The sequence below is a fragment of the Notamacropus eugenii genome, chromosome 5 (assembly GCF_028372415.1).
Source record: "Notamacropus eugenii isolate mMacEug1 chromosome 5, mMacEug1.pri_v2, whole genome shotgun sequence".
NCBI lineage: Eukaryota > Metazoa > Chordata > Mammalia > Diprotodontia > Macropodidae > Notamacropus > Notamacropus eugenii.
Genome location: NC_092876.1, coordinates 29,334,261 through 29,350,683, shown reverse-complemented (window position 1 = coordinate 29,350,683; position 16,423 = coordinate 29,334,261). Strand labels below are relative to the sequence as shown.

At 58.5% G+C, this 16,423-nt stretch overlaps 1 protein-coding gene across 2 annotated transcripts; it reads right to left on the bottom strand.

The window, feature by feature from the left end:
• Window positions 1-1,202: 1,202 nt before the first annotated feature.
• Window positions 1,203-16,198, bottom strand: DHX34 (DExH-box helicase 34). Of its 2 annotated transcripts, none has more exons than XM_072608124.1 (17): window positions 16,113-16,198; window positions 14,051-14,986; window positions 12,827-13,138; window positions 11,825-12,082; window positions 11,532-11,634; window positions 10,496-10,713; window positions 8,440-8,614; window positions 6,347-6,540; window positions 6,046-6,147; window positions 5,218-5,463; window positions 4,892-5,065; window positions 4,358-4,469; window positions 3,951-4,057; window positions 2,668-2,946; window positions 1,947-2,123; window positions 1,555-1,693; window positions 1,203-1,435 (listed from the first exon to the last, which is right to left on the bottom strand). In XM_072608124.1, exons 2-17 carry the CDS (start codon window positions 14,741-14,743, stop codon window positions 1,305-1,307), a joined length of 3,420 nt encoding a protein of 1,139 aa, XP_072464225.1. In that variant the 5' UTR covers window positions 14,744-14,986; window positions 16,113-16,198; the 3' UTR covers window positions 1,203-1,304. The 2 variants fall into 2 exon arrangements, with proteins under 2 accessions (XP_072464225.1, XP_072464226.1); XM_072608125.1 differs by having other exon boundaries at window positions 16,119-16,183.
• Window positions 16,199-16,423: the final 225 nt, after the last annotated feature.

Genomic DNA, 16,423 nt, shown 5'->3' with positions numbered 1-16,423 from the left:
GCCCTGGCTGCACTGCCTTAAAGGACTTTCTCCCGAGAGTAGTAAAACAAGGCCCTTCAGCAAAAGTCACCAACCTTTCTGGGGTATCATGGACATCTTGGGTCTGGGGGAGGTCTATCGACCTTTTCTAAAAATAATGTTTTAAGATGCATAAAAAAGCAGGATTACAAAGGAAACTGATTCTGTGGAAAAATACTGGCCCCAAAAAAAGTCTGGGAGCCCAGGATAAGAACCCCTGGCCCCAGAAGACCTAAACAGCTGCCTGAGCTATCACTTAATGATCCCCAGGCCCGGAAGGCTACGGGCACCTGGGGGGGCACCCATTTCATGGCACAGCCACAGCCAGGGCAGGCTACCTGGCCTTCCACATCTCAGCTCGACCATCAGACCAATTTACCAGGTTTCCCCCAACACAGCAGGGAAAGCAGCTTACCAGGGATGTTGTAGAGGATGGTGTGCAGAGCCCTGGTGTGAAAGGCCAGACCCAGGGTTTTAATCCCACTTCTGACATGACCAATGTGACTCAGGATTTCCTGAGCCACAACTTCCTCCTTTGTAACAAGAGTCTTTTACAGCTCTGGATCCATGCTCCAGGGACCCCTGGGGCAGAAGCTTGTTTTCTGTGGAGGAGCAGGCCCCCAGAACCTTCCAGGGGTGATGACCCCACACAGGGGCATGCAGGACTGATGGCTGGGCTTCAGCACTGGCAGGAGGGGCTGAAGGCCACCAAATGTAGCTGCCAGACATCAAGGCTGGCAGCTGGTGGGGTGTGGCAGCCAGCAGGGTAAGGCAGCCAGGCTGGTCAGGCCTATCAGGACCTCTCACAGGCATTTAGCTGGCACTGGCCTCCCTGGACCCTCTGCCCTCCCTCCCGGGGCTCCCCGCTTTCTGATGGCCTATTGCACACTGACAGGAGAGACTGTCTGGCCACATTTCTCCTCACTGACAGAGCTTGTCTTGTGCGATGCCCCTGATGCTCCTGGGACACAGAGAGGAAAGGACAGGGTATCCTCCTGGCCCAGCACCCAAAGTGACCAGGAGACCAAGGCCAGGGTCCAGCCAGGAACACAAAGCAAGGTGACTCCAGACCTCGAAGGCAATGGAGGGTCATGGCTCGAAGGCCAGGGCTAGAGCATGGGGCCTCTTGGGTTCTTCCTGGGAATCTGGCCCAGCCACAGCATAAAAGAGATGTAGACAGAAAAGATGGTGGAGGCTGGCTTTATTCAGAGCACAAACCTGACCCCCAGCATGGCCACCCTGCACGTGTGGACCCCCAGAGTGTGAGCTGGCAGGCCCCCAGGGGCTCACACGTGCAGTCTGCGGTGCCGGAGGATCTCTGTGGGCGTAAGCAGCAAATCCTTCTGGCAGACCTCACAGCGGTAGGCCCGCCGCAGAGTGGACGCCTGGCGGCCAGAATCAGCCTCTTCCTCGGCCTCTGCAAGGGAAAGGAGGGCGGCTAAGAACCATGTGCTGGTGGCCCCAAAGCCAGGGCAGAAAACTGGCCCTGGAGGCCCAAGCCCCCAGCTCCTGGACATCCCCTGCCCTCCTGCTCACCATGGGCATCCTCATCAGGAGCCTCCTGGCAGCTGTTCTCGTGGCTCATCCGTTCCAGGGGGGTGAAGGGCATGTAGAGGCCACAGTGAGGGCAAGACCAGAAGGTCCGCAGGCAGTCACTGTACAAATCTGCGTCACTCTGAGGACACCAGCACCTGTGTCAGATCCTAGGGCCCAGGGCACCTCCTGCCCACCAGGACCCACTGCTCCAAACGTCCCAGAGTGATGTTATCCCAAGAATTTTCTCCCTACCCTCTCTGACTCCAGCCAGGGCCCTTCATGCTCACTGGGGTTGGGGAAGTTCAGGCCCATCTCTAGCCGTGGCACCAGCTATGTGCTTGGAGTGTGTCCTTGCCCATCTCTCAGTCACTCATGCCCCCCCCCCCACTCACCATGAGACAGTTGTAGGTAAGGAAGCTTGTGACAATGTAGCCACCCTTGGTATCATGGGGGATCAAGGCTGCCTCCCCAAACAGGCCTGGGAGCTGAGGGGCAGCTGTGATGGTCTGGGGTCCCACATAGAGGTTCTGAGCCTCCAGGGCGGTCAGTCTGTGAATGCTGTAGGACACCTGGGGGGACAGTGTGAGGGTCAATCCCTCCAGCCAGGACCCACTCCATCCCTAGCCTGGCCCCACCTCCAACCCTCGGAGCTCCCCCTTCTGCCCTGGCACCCCCAACCCTGCCTCAGGCTCTATCCCAGCCATGCTGACCCCAGAGAATGAACAGGAAGCAGCACAGACACCATCAGGTACCCAGCTGATGCCACCTGAAATTATGCCCAAAGGCCCATGGCGGGAGAGGGAGCAGAGGAATGGTGGGCCCAAGTCAGGGCATCCCACACCCTGCGAGATGGGACTCTCAGACTACCTGGAGCTGCCCCAGGTCCCAGAGGGAGAAGGCAGGTGCAGAGGCCGGCCCAGAACCTAGCTCCTTGGGCTTCCTGTCTGGGCAAGCTTAGCATGCCAGGCCCCCTTGGCTCACCCACAGCTGCCCCAACCCTGGTCCTGGGCAGTCAAGTGTTTGACCCGAGGACATGCCTCCCCATTTCTCTCTAAATCCTAAGGTGTCTCTCCCCCTCACCCCCCAGCTCAGGTGGGCTCTGGGCTAGGAGACCTTGGATCTCATGAAGTCCAGCAGGTCCCAGCCCAATGCCGCCGCCGCTTTCCTCTCTGACTTGGGAGTCATCGCTGCCCCGTCCTCGCCTCGTGGCTGGGCCTGGCGGGCCAGCTGCCGGTCCAGGGCCTCTTCCCAGCGGGCCCGAAGGCGCAGGGCAGCAGACAACATCTGCATGGCTCCCTCGCTGCCCTCCAGCTGGAGCTGCAGCCAGCCATCTGCCACCAGGCGGGAGCAATCGCCACTAGTGTCCAGGCTACGGCTAAAAAGCAGGAGGGTCTGTCAAAGGGAAGTGAAAAGGGAAGGGTGAAGGGGACGCACATTCCTTCTTCCCATGGGGGCCCAAAGTCTGCCTCCAGTGCAGGGTAAAGATAATGGGACAAGGCTTGGAGTCAGGCCCGCCTCTGGCTCCTGCTACCTCTCAGACTCAGTTTCCCCTTTTCTAAGAAGGGTGGGCCAGCCCTCACGCTCTGGGTCTGCTGGAAGCATCAGATGAGACGAGAGAGGGAAAGCACCTGGTAAACTCCCCACACCCCTCAGCCCCAATCCACACTTGGGGAAGGCAACATACTGACACATCTCTAGGGGGCAAGCTGGCTTGTGTAGCAGGAACTATGCCAGCAGCTCAGGCAGCCAACCTCCTACCACATACTGATTGCATCCCTACTATGTGCTGGGTACCAGTAAAGCAAATAAGGGGCTGCCCTCATGGGGAGAGAATGTACAATCTAATGAGGCACAAGGTGATTTGGGGGAAGCACCAGCAGCCAAGGGCATCAGGGGCCTGAGGTAAGAGGTGGAGGAGAGGAGGGAGGGTGCTCCAGGAGGAGGGTACAGCCTGGGCAAAGGCACCAAGGATGGGAGATGGAGGGGAGCCTGTGAGCAACAGCAAGAAGGTCAGTCTGGCTGAAGGGCAGTGTGTGTGAAGGGGGATAATTAATGGGGAATGAAGCTGGGAAGCGACTGACAGAGGAGGAAATGGAGACAAAGAGAGGAGACATTTTTTAAGACTTTACCTGAGGAAGGGAGGAGAACGCTATATGGGGAATGACGAGAGAACAGCCAGGTCTCGGGCAGGGAGGATGAGGCAAATTTGCAGCTGCCCTCTGGCCAAAGAGGAGCATCAGGGCAGAGAGGCCCGGGAGGCAAGGAGGGGGCCAGGAGGTGAGGGGGGGGCCGGGAGTAAGGGGGGTGGCCGGGAGGTGAGGAGGGGGAAGGGAGCTGGGAGGCGAGGAGGGGGCCAGGAGGTGAGGAGGGGGTGGGAGTCTCCAGCCTAGACTCACCTGCAGTGCCGGCAGACGCACACAGTTCACTAGGTATGGCTTGTTGGTCTCCAGGAGAGAGACAAAGGCCAGGAGCTGGTGCCGGCTGCTTATTCCATCTCTTCGATCTGAAAGGGGCCAGGGACACGTCTTATGTCTCCAGAGGGCCCCACAGCACGAGACAAGTCTCGACACCATCAGCCAAGGCAGCATGGTGTAGTGTATAGAGTCAGAAAGTCCCAGGTTCAGATCCCTCCTCAGACACTACCTAGCTCTGGGACCCCTCTGGGGCAGCTAGACTTGATGCCTTTAAAGGCTCTTCCACACAAGCAGGTGATGTTCAGAGCAGCCCTAGAAGGGTCATCGCCTCTAGGTCCCATCACATATAGGGGGGCCCAATCTGGCTGCCTCCCTGGCCACTTACTCACCCCGGCTCTTGTCCTGGGCCTCAGCCTGGCTTCCCTGCAGCAGGTCTGGATTGCTGGCGAACACACAGGTGGGATGAAGCACAGCCCCCTGCTTGCTCTGGGTGTGAAAGAACTGAAAGATGGCAGAGGAGCTCAGGCTCTGGCTCCACCCAGGGGAGCCCGGCCTGGGCCTGGGCACCAGCTCCAGGGCTAAGCCTGACCTGCTGTGTGGCCTCTGACCCTCAGTCTTCTCTTCTATAAAATGGGGTTAATATCCACACCCTCCCCACAACCCAGAGACACATGGAGGAGAGCTATACAGTCACAGAAACAGGAATGATGATGTGGGGATTCTGCCCTTTGACCCAGACTTTAAGGAACTGAGGTCTAGGGAGGAAGAGACTCACCCCAGGTCACATGTGAGTGGCAGGGCTGGGCCCCATTTTACATATGAAACAACTAAGGCACAGGAGAAGGACCTTGAGGAGCAGACGAGGCCAGGCCTAGCTGCCAAGCCTCGGGCCGACGGCCTGGGCTGGAGGCGGGGGCACATACCTGATCCGAGTCCTTGCGGCAGCTGTTGAACTGGTCAGGAGCAGCTAGTTGGGGATAGAGGCCTCGGCCCAGCATGAGCTTCAGCAGGGCCAGCTGGTCCTGGGACAGGTCCTGGGCAGAGCTGGCAGCAGCGTGCAGCTGGTCCACATCATGGCGAAGTTTGAACTTGACATCCTGGGAAGGAAATGGCAGCAAGGCTACTGGGGAGACAGCCATGGGTTGGCTTGGGACCCTCTGAGCCATGGTGAGTAGGGAAGGCGGAGAGGCAAGGATGGGACCCAAGCCCCAGGGAAAGGCAGATAGAAGTGGCAGCCCAGGGTGCCCACCTGGATATCCACACGGCGCGCACCATCCCTAGCCTGTGAGCCGGACACCTCTGCATCCTCCTCACTGGAGGAGCCACCTTCCAGGGCCTCCAGCCGCAGAACCTTCCGCTTTCGGCCTTCGCCCTCCTCATGCTGGCGCTTCAGCTGGTACAGCTCTTGACGCCGGCGGTGCCGCTGCTGGCGACTGTAGCTGTCTCCTGGTGATGGCTTGGCCTCAGCCAGCAGCCCATGGTCCTTCAACAGCCCCTGCTCCAGGAAAGGCCAGAGGACAAGGATTTCACAAGTGTACCCCGTGCACTCACCCCTGACTAGGGCCTGTTCCTTGTCCCCCGGCATGGGCTCAGGGCAGGCCCTGTGTACTTCTCCAGAGAAGGGCTCTTGAAGGCAGGATCCCTAGGGCCCCCGGCTGCTCCTCAGCCCACAGCCTGGGGTGCTGATGGTGGGGCCAGCCCCCCAGCCTCCCCTCCACACCCATCAGCTGCACCCAGCTGGGCCCTTCCTTATCACCAATGTCCCCATCACCTCATCCTGTGAAGTCCCTCTTGAGTGCTAATCCTCTGGACTGGGTCCCCCACACACAATGAAAGGACCCTCTGAACTCAGAACTTGTGACTTTAGAGGGGATAAAATACATCCCAGAAAGGAGGATGCTAGAGATCACAGGGCCAGGCTGAGGCAGGGTCCTCTCCAGGGTCTCCTGCATTTCTCTCTGCCCCAAGGCCCAGGACTGTAGCTGAGGCCACAGCTGGACCCCTAGTGCAATGGGCACCTGCTCTGTCCTTTCTGGGGATGGCAGGCAGGCGCCAGAGGAACAGGCCTGGCCCTGACCTGGAACTGCTGGCGCAGGTTGGCGATCTCATACATGCGATGCTCCTCGAGGCCTCGGCGGCGGCACCACTTCCTGGAGTTAGCGCTCCGGTCCGATTTCACCTGGGTGAAGGAGAGGGCCCAGGGGGTTCAGCATCGAGTTCCGTCCCCCAGGGTCCCAGCACTGGGCCCAAAGGAGGGACAGAGTACAGGCCCCCCACATCCCAGGAGAGGCCACTTTCCCCAGCTGAGGGCCAGGCTGAGCAGCAGGTGGGCTGCATGGAGACAGAAAGGGCAGCTGCCTACGTGACCACAGCCTTACCTGCACCCAGGCATTGAAGGCATTGAGCAGGGTGAAGGGGTCCCCATGATCACTCTCCAGGGGCTTCCGGGCTGTCCCACACTCCAGGTTGCTTTGAGCACTGCGTACAAAGGGGGACTGGACACTCAGGGCTGCTGCCATGGTCAGCACAGGCTCCACCAGGTCAAAGAGGCAGCCGAGGATCAGGATCTTCCCTGTACAGGATGAGACCACTAGAATGCCCCAGTGGGCAGGGCGAGGTCTGGCTTACTGAAGAAGTGAAAGATGGAGGTTGGCAGGAGAAAGGATCTGGGTCTCAGTGCCCCCAGGCCCTCAGTGTCCACAGGCCCTCGCTCTCTGAGGGCACCTTCCTTCTCCCTCCCTCGACCGTCCCCGGTGCACCCCAAAGCATGGCCAGAGCTGGGGCCTGACGTATGATGTCATCAGGGAAGGAAGCCCCTTGTGCCAACAGTGATGGCTGGTGCCTTCTCTGTGCCTTTCAGTCTCAGAGTGCCTGGGGTTTTGGGGAGGCCAAGTGCAAAGGATGCTGGACCTGGCCAGGCCTCCCTGACTCCAAGCCTGCCCCTGGCCACCACATCCAGGTGACTCTCCTCCTCCCTCTCTGACCACTCCTTCTCCATCTCCTTGGCAGGATCCTGCCCTCTCACCCTAGGGGACCCCAGTGCTCTGGCCTGGGCCTCTTTCCCTGGGGGTCTCATCAGCTCCTGGGGAATTAATGACGAGTTCCATGCTAATGATTCCCAGATCTACCTTTCCTGCCCCACCCTCTCTGCTGACCTTCTATTTTGCATTCCCAGCTACTATAAGACATCACAAACTAAATGTCTCATGGACATCTCAAATTCAGCATGTCCACAACAGAACTCTTTCTCTTTCCCCCTAAACCTTCCTTATCATCCTCCCAGTTCCAGTTCCTCAGGTTCCCAACCTAGGAATGATCCTAGACTTCTCACTATCTCTCACCCACAGGCACATCTAAGCTGTTATCAAGGCCAGCTGTCCCTCACTTCTGCAGGTCTCCCCAGTGATCTGGCCCCTACCCTGGTGCAGGCCCTCATCCCCTCATGCCAGATCACTGCAGTAGCTGCTGGGGCCTCTGCAGGCCTCAAGTCTTTCCCCACTCCAATCCACCCTCATTCAGCCACCAAAGGGATTGTCCTAAAGTGCAGGTCTGATCATGTCATCCCCTAACTCCATAAACTCCAGGGGCTCTCTATTGCCGTCAGGAGCAAATACAAAAATGTTCTATTTGGCCTTCAAAGCCCTTCCTCACCTGCCCCCTCCCTCCTACCTTTCCAGCCTTCTCACACCTCACTTCTCCATCATGTCCTCTTTGATCTAGTGACATTGGCCTCCTGGCTATTGCACAAACAAGACCCTCCATCTTCCAGCTCCAGGCATTCACTCTGCCTGCCCCCTGAATGGAGCTCTGTCCCTTCTCTGCTCTGACTACTGACCCCCCAACTAAAATATCCTCTTTTACAGCAAGTCTTCCCCAACCCCTCTTCATTCTAGTGTCTTCCAGTAATTACTTATTATTTATCCTGTACATAGTTTGATGTCTATGTGTTTGTTTCCATGTTGATTCCCCCATCAGATGGTAAGCTCCTTGAGGAAAGGACTGTCTTCTGACACTTTATCTCCAGGGCTTAGCACAGTGCCTGGCAAACAGTAGGCATTTAATAAATACTTGCTGACTGACTAAAGCTTCCACAGGCCCTGCAAGGTGAGTGGCATCGAGGGAGAACTGAGTCTCGGATGTACTCGGGGTCACATAGGTACAGGACTGTTGGAGCCGAAGGTCAAGCCAGGCATTCAAAGTCAGTTTAGCCAAGTCCAAACCCAGGGCTCTCTCCACAAGACAAGGAGTCACAAAACAGAGAGCTTAGGTCATCTAGTTGCAGAGAAAGACAGAACCTTGCCCCACATCACCCCAGTGGTCAGGGGCACAGCCAGGATTTGAGCTCCACCCTCCACCCCTCAGTAACTCATCCTCAGCCTTCCCTTCCCCTGGCTGAAAAATCTGCCCCTCCTTGAGTAAAAGCCTCCACATGTCCTGGCACTCCTCCCACACCCCCCAAATGTGTCTTTACCTATCACCACGTCCACAGGAAGCTGAGAAAGCAGGTTTCCTATGGGTGTGAGGTGCTCCGAGGCATCCAGAGCACCCTGGTCCCGCAGGTAGCTGATGGCTGTCTCCAGGCTCGCAGCAGGTGGGGGCTCTATGAAGGGGAAGCTACGGGGGTCTCCCAGCTCCATACTCTTCATCTAAATCATAGATGAAGGACTCTCAGCAGGAAAGGCCTGGGAGCCTTAGCCCAGAGTGGGCAGGACCCTGCCCAAAGTCACAGCATGAGGCTCAAACCTCAAACAAGACCATCAGAGAAGGCTGCTTCTGGAAAGAGATGCGCCCCTCTCCCCGCCATGCTCCCAAGGGAACAGGAATGGCACCAGAGGGAAGCTGTAACGAGGATCCCCAGGATCCTTGTAATGTGTGTCCTCAGCATCCTTCAGGCCCTGGCAGGCTCTGGAGGGAACCCTGGGGACAGGGAGCTCTTGGAAGGGGCCCAAGGCTTCCTGCACATGAAGGTCTGGGATTGTTGCAGGGACAGGCCCATCCTTGAAGTGTTTGAGGCTGAGAAGCCAGCCTCCACGAGGATGCTGTCAGACCCCCACTGGCCACATCCCTTTGCCCAGGAGCCACAGGCCAAAAGTGTGCTGGGACCCCTGAGCTGCGCCCCTCCCAGGGCAACATGCTCTGGAGGGCTCCTCAAGCTGGGAGAGCAGGGAAAGCCCCTTTGGGCAAAGACACCAGAGTCCCCAGCTGGCCTGACAGGGCAGGCGAGCCTGCTGGTCACGGAACAGGCCGGGCAACCCCCTCGCCGCCAGCTTCTCTGAGAGTCTGGCTCTGACATGCCCGCATCTCTACCCCCTATGACGCTCAGGGATAAAAGAGAAATGTCAGGTAGCCCCAAGGAGAGGGAGGGCTGGCCCCTGAAAAGAGACAGCTGTGGAAGGGGAAAATGGACATGTGTGTACATGGGTCTGTGTGCCACAAGGGGGCACCAGAGTGCACAGAGTGCTGGGCCTGGAGTCAGGATGACACATCTCAGTGTGCTCAAATCCAGCCTCAGACACTTACTAGCTGAGTGACCCTGGGCAGGTCACTTCACCCTGTGTGCCTCAGTTTCCTCATGTATAAAATGAGCTGGAAGAAGACATGGCAACCCACTCCAGTATGTCTGCCAAGAAAACCCCAAAGGGGGTCACAAAGAGCAGGACATGACCGACTGCCTAAACAACGCATGTGTTTATACACACAACATGTATACACTGAATCAAGAATCAGACAAGATCACGGTGTTATCGCCAGGTGCCATTGGGTTCTTTTCCATTCAAACAATGATATTTCAGGGATTTGGGTGCACACCAAGAGAGCAACAGAGAAAAGTAACTAAGCTTAACAACACAATTACAGGTGCGCCAGCAGCTGGACTGGGGGAGGGAGCACAGCCTGAACTGGCCCCAACTAAGAAGCAATAACTGGTTGGGTTCCCCTCCCCCTCAGGCTCTTTACATCCAAATTGGTCCCCATACATGGTTGCCATTTCCCCCCTCCCCGCATTTGCACAGGCTGTCCTCTAGACCTCCCATGCCCTCCATCCTCACCATTGCCTCCAGGAACCCTCCCTCCCTTCAAGGCCCAGCTCAGCTCACAGGATCATAGATTCAGAGCAGGATGGGACCCCTGAGGCCATGAGGAAACTGAGGCAGGTAGAGAAGGGACTTGTCCGGGGTCACACAGGTTGAAGGTATCTAAAGCAGGATCTGAACTCAGGATCCCTTAAACCAGCTCTCTGTTCACAGCCACCAGCGTGACAAGTGCTCCCTTCTCAACTCCCCCAAAGGAGGCTGCTTATATTTCTCACCCAATGCTTTCCTCATTGGAGCCCCGGGAATAGGAAGTACAAGGAATATGTCTGTTCCCATTTTACTGATGAGAAAACTGAGGCTAAGGTGAAAGGAAGAGACCTGCCTAGCTAGGGTCACACAGTGAGGCCAGCACAGAAGGGAGATTAGAATCCAGAACTCCAGACTCAAAATTCTCCTATCTCCTCCATCCAGGATGGCCACTGACCTTGCACTTACCTGTAGTACCAGAGCATCCAGGGCCACTCTCTGGATCTCTGGGACAGGATAAGGGGCAAAGTCATCATAGTCAGACTCGGCGTAGAGGCGGTAGCACACCCCGGGCCCTGTGCGGCCAGCACGGCCCTTCCGCTGCTCAGCGCTGGCCCGGCTGATCCAGAACTCCTGGAGTCGCTGTAGCTTGGCTTTGGGGTCAAAGCTCATCTCCTTCACTTTACCTGGAGGGCACAAGAGAGTCTCTCAATCCACCCACTGAAGCCACAGCACCCACGGGGCACTACCATGTGCCCAGCTCTGTGCTACGTAAGAGGCCAGAGCCCTGGCTCCAAAGGCCAGCTCAGCCATCGACTGACCATGTGACCTCAGCAAAGGCCTTGTCTCACGCACCTCATATGCAGAATGAGAGCGCTAGAATGGACAGTCTCTAAAAGCCCTAACTCTGATAGTCTAGGATCTCCTCATTCACAGAGGGACCTTGGCTAAGACCCTTCCCCTATCTAGGCCTCTAGAAAACAAGGGGGGTATCTGAGGTCCCCTCAAGCCCCAAAGGTCTAGCTTCAAGCTGACTGTGTGGTCAAACTTCAAAGAAAGGAGAGGCCAGTGCTGTGGACTGGAGGTGGTCAAGCTGGCCTTCCTGGATGTGGTGGGTGTATGGAGGGGTGCAGCCGGAGCTCTGTGTGTCTGGTCACCTCTGCCAGGAATGCCCTCCCTCTCTCCTCTGTGATAAAGGAGTCTTCACTGCCCATTTTATGGATGAGAAAACCAGGACCAAGTGACTCCCCCAACCACCCAGCATCGGAGGGATCTGAACGTGCACATCTCTGTGGCATGCCCTGCTGTCTCCTGCTCCAGGCCCCTGTGGCTGCAGCTGCAGAAGCCCCAGCATTCAGCCAGGGACTGATCTGAAGGCAGCCCTGAAGGCGGATGAGGGGTGCTGCCTGAGACTCACGGAGGACACAGAAGGCTCTCCTGGGCTGGGGCCACAGGACCCTGCACGGCATGTGGCTTCCAGGAGAAGGAGGGTGAGGATGCTCACCAGAATCCAGCACGAATCGGACACCATCGATGGTCACTGAGGTCTCTGCAATGTTGGTGGACAGGATACATTTTCGTACCCCAGGAGGAGCCACATCAAACACCTGGGGGCAGGGGGCAAGAAGAGTGAGAGAGCAGGTTTAGCGCTCCCTCCAGCCTCCACAGCACCTGCACTGCCACACTTGGCCCCTGGATCAATTTCTCCTGCTCATCATCCCCCTAACTAAAATGCACCAGAGATATCGAGAGACAGAAAGAGTAACTTGGAGTCCTGTGTGCCCCCTCCATGGGCACCTTGTCCTGGTCTGCGATGGAGAGGGCACTGTGTAGGGGGAGCACCACCCAGCGCTTGGTGTGAGTAGCATACGGCTGGAAGGCCTCGAGCACTGTGCTAATCTCCGCCATGCCACTGAGGAACACCAGCAGGTCGCCGCGCTCCTCTGGTGGGTACTTGTGGTCGATGGCCTGCAGCACACGTAAGAATGGCCGTGGGTCCAACTTTTCCGCCTTGGACGTTGGCACCTCCTCCTTTGGTATGGGCTGGTAGATAACCTGGGAGGACAAGACAGGCCCAGTCACACCCCAGGTGTTGGCACCTGGGGATCGGAGATCACAAGGTGGGCAAGACCAGAGAAGCCCTCCTTTTACAGATTTGGAAACCAAAGCACAGGGAGGCCAAGAGATCCTAGGGACTGGCTCTTGTCTCCAGAGGGACCACTGACCACACACACCCGATGGGAGCTGGGGCCAGGACTTGAACACCAAGGTCCCTGACTGACGCCAGCACTCCACGCAACAAGCTGCCTCTCCAGCATCTGTCACCACTACTCAACCAGCAAGGAAATTGAGGCTCCAGGAAAAGGGACCTGAGCCCTAGGGGCAGACCAGAGCCTCGAATCCAAAGCTCCAGGCCCTAGCAGGACAGCCTTTCCAACCACACCTACTCCAGCAGATGACTGCCTTCCCACTGTCTGGGCAAGTGGGGCACATCCTTTCTAAAGCCCTCACTCCAAAATGTCAGATTTGGGGTACACTAGAAATGGAGGAGCCTTAGATACCATCTTGTCCACCTATCTTACCTCTGGGGAAACTGAGACAGTGCTGTAAGGGACTTACTGGGTGTCCAACACCCCCGGATCTGTAGGGGTGCTGCTCCTACCCCCCAGGTTGACCCTTGTCCCAAATCTTGGAAGGTAACAGCCTTCCTGGGAGGGAGGGAGTCACTGCCCTGTTACCCCAGTGTGTCCCCACAACAGGGCAAGAGAAGGGCTAGCCCCACCTGGCTCGGGCACTGACCGTGATGGGGAACAGCCTCCCGGGCACCTGCACCACTGGTGCGTGGCTAAAGTAGCTGGAGAAAAGGCTGATGTTGATGGTAGCTGACATGAGGATGAGCTTGAGGTCTGGGCGGGCAGGTAGCAGCCGCCGGAGGACACCCAAAAGGAAGTCACTGTGGAGGTGGCGCTCATGGACCTCGTCCACGATGAGCACTTGGTACTGGGGCAGGGCCGGCTCACGCTGGATCTGGCGGAGCAGGAGGCCCTCCGTCAGGAACACGATCTTGGTGGCTGGTGACCGCGTGCTCTCAAAGCGGATCTGGTAGCCCACCTGTGGAGAGGGCCAACAGGGAAGGAGGACTGGCAGGGGTCCAGGCACTGCTCTATCCCTGCCCCCACTGGCCCCAGGGCCTCCTGTGGTCTGCAGTGCCCCCATGTTCACCTGAGCCTCCCCAGTCACTTAGTGACCTCCCTCAGCCCTCTCTCCTGCCCTGTCATTCAGCATCTACAACGAGGGTCCTGAGGAGTGGGGAAGAGTCTTGTAGGCTCCGTCATTCCAACAGGTGAATTAAACCCTTGCCCCAACACCAGCCACACTTTCTGCCCGTTTTGGCGTGGCTGCTGGTAAGACAGGCTGGGCTTCAAGGCCTCCTCATGTCTGGATTCATCCAGCCTCTACAACTAGGCCATTCCTCATCTCACAGATGAGGCAGGCAATTGACAAAGCACTGATCAAATGCCTCCCATGTGCCTGGCACTGAGCTACGAGCTGACAGAAAGGCTGACACCAACCAGTCCGGTCCTCAGGAGCTCAGGGTCCTATGGCAGAGATGGCTTGAACCAGGACACAAAGGAGACCCTTACCAGGGGGAAGGTGCTAGGCTCTGAGGGGCTAAGGGAGGCTTCCTGTAGGAGGAGAGACTTCAGCTGGGCCTTGAAGGAAGTCAGGGAGGTCAAGATTTGGGATGGAAGAGGGGGATAGCCGGCTTGAGGGGGCAGTGACTTACCTAGGGCCACTCAGGCAGGAAGTGTCTGGAGTAGGATTTGAACTCAGGGCTTCCTAACTCCAGTGCTGGACCCGCCCCAGCATGTAACCCCCCCCCAACCCCACCCCGCTCAGGTGGATGGCCCTGGGGAGGACCAGCACATTCATGCCCATTTTACAGGTGAGCAAACTGAGACTCAGGGTCAGAGATGGCCTGTCCTGACCCTGACTCTTCCTGCTCGCCAGCCCCAGGCTTACCTGGGATCCGTACTGGCTGAGGCTCTCAAAGCTGACGCGCTTAGCCAGAGAGATGCACGCGATTCTCCGTGGCTGGGTGCAGGCCACATGGCTGAAGCCGGCAGCCAGCAGGTACTGGGGCACCTGGGTGGACTTGCCACAGCCAGTGTCGCCGGCCACGATCACTACCTGGTGCTCCTTGAGTGCCTGCAGCAGATGCCTCTGATACTGGGCCATGGGCAGGGCCGCCCGCTCCCGCTGCAGCTTGGTCAGCTTCCCAAAAGACTGCTTCTGCCCAAAGTCCAGGTAGTGCAGGACTGCCCGGCGGAACTCCGCCAGCCGGTCACGGGGCAGCTGGTTGTGGGCTCCCCGGCTCCGTTCACCCTCACTACTCAGCAAGGCCAGATTGATGCGGTAGCGTGGGTCATAGGTGGCAGGGAGGTCAGCCAGGGCTGGGCATCTGGGTCCCTCGGCTGGTCGCTTAGTCTCTGGGACCAGCTTAGGCTTCTGGAAGGTCTGCAGGCGTTCAAAAAAGGCCCAGAACTTGCGGCAGTCCTCGGAACCCCGGCGGATGATGTCCTTGTCCCCAAAGAAAACCTCCTCCAGTCGGCTCCGGGTCTCTGGGCAGCCCCAGTCCCACCGGCCGGAGCTCTCAGGCCGCTGGCAGTCCCTGCCCTCAGTCCGTTTGGATGAGGACATGGCTCCAGACACCATACCTCGGGCTCTCTCAGTCCTCTGGGCCTCAGGAACAGGCTAGCAGCCCATAGCCCTCAGAAGTGGGCTTGTCCATCAGCCACGCTGACCTGGCTCAGCAGAGGACACCACCTGCTCTTTTCCTTTTTTGGGGAGATAGCAGGGCTCTGCTGCACAGCAACCCGCTGGAGCCCACTCTAGATCTGTCCTCAGACAGCAGGGCTGGGGCCATGGGGTCAGGAGTCACCCTGGGCCGGTGAATGTCTGCAGGGGTAAAAAGTGACCTTACAACTAGAATGCCTGGGAGTCTGGAAAGGCCCATCAAAGCCAAGGACTGTCCTCTACAACAGTCCTGGGTGGGATCCCCCCGGGATCCTCTCCCAAGCTTGACCTCCTGAGCACAGGCCACATCTACATCCTACAAACAGGATCTCGCTGAATCCTCACTGGACCCTGGGGGGACAGGGGTGACCAATCCCATTTCTCAGATGAGAAAACTGAAGCATAAAGAGCTGGCACCTGGCCAGAGTTCAGAAAGAGTGCATCCAGCAGCCACTGAAGACAGCCTATCACGAATGCAACCCAGATGTGCTTATTAAGTGCCTACTGTATGAGATGTACACCGCCCAGCTGCAGGGCCCTGGCCAAGCCCCAAATGCAGGGCCCAGCCGCCCCCCAGGTCAGCAGGGGGCTGTCTGCCTCAGTCTCCCCATCTACAGCCTCCCCTGAAGGCCTGCACGTGGGGCCTGTCACTAGGCCCATTTTACAGGTGAGGAAACTGAGGTTAGGCGACTTGCCCAGGTTCACACAGCCCGCTGGTAAGCATGGGGGGTTGGATTTGAACTCGGGTCTTCTCGGCCCTGACCCAGCCGCCCGGGGGAGGGGGTCACAGTAACTCCCCCCAGGATCACTGATTAGGTGCCTGCTGTGTGCAGATCCAGAGAAGGGGCAAAACCAGCCACCGCCCCCCACCAGGCTTACGATGGCGGGAGAAGCGGGTCAAAGGGAAGGGCCCTGCCTCTGGGGCCGCGGGATCTGGGTTCCAATCCTGCCCCTGGCCAGGTCGCCTCCCCTCCCCCGCCTCACTTTCCCCCTCTGTACAAGAGGAACCTGGGAGCCTGTCGGTTGTGTCCTGTACTGACTTCCGGAGCGGACACGGAGCCGCCACGCCCCGGGTGAGGAAACTGAGGCCTGAGGGAGGACGCCCCCACACCCCCGCCCTCCCACGCGAGCTCAACCTCAGTTTCCCCTCTGGACGGCGGGGGCCTGAGGCGCGCCTAGCCTCCTCCCCTAGTAGCGCCGCCTCCGTCCGAGGGAGCACTGGGGACCCCCAAGGAAGAGACGCGGACTGGGGGCCACCCCAACCCCTCCTGCCCCCCCGCCCGCCTACCAGCACCTCTCCAATCAGCCCTCACGCTCCCACTTCCGGCCACGCGCGACGCCCGCCTTACTGCGCCTGCGCGAGCCGCAGGCCCCGCCCCCGCCGAGTGCCAGGAAGGAGGAGGAGCCTCGCAGTCCGGGGGCGGGGCCAGCGGGGAGCTGAGGGGAGGGGCCAACGCCGGCGCCCTATAGGAGCTAAGCTCGGGAGTCCGCCGGCCGAGTTCAGGGGCACCGCCCTTGGTTCCCCGGACTGCGCCCCTGGACGAGTCACGAAGCGCGCCCCTGTTCCCCTTCCTCCTCTGTAAAATGGGGAGAACCCTA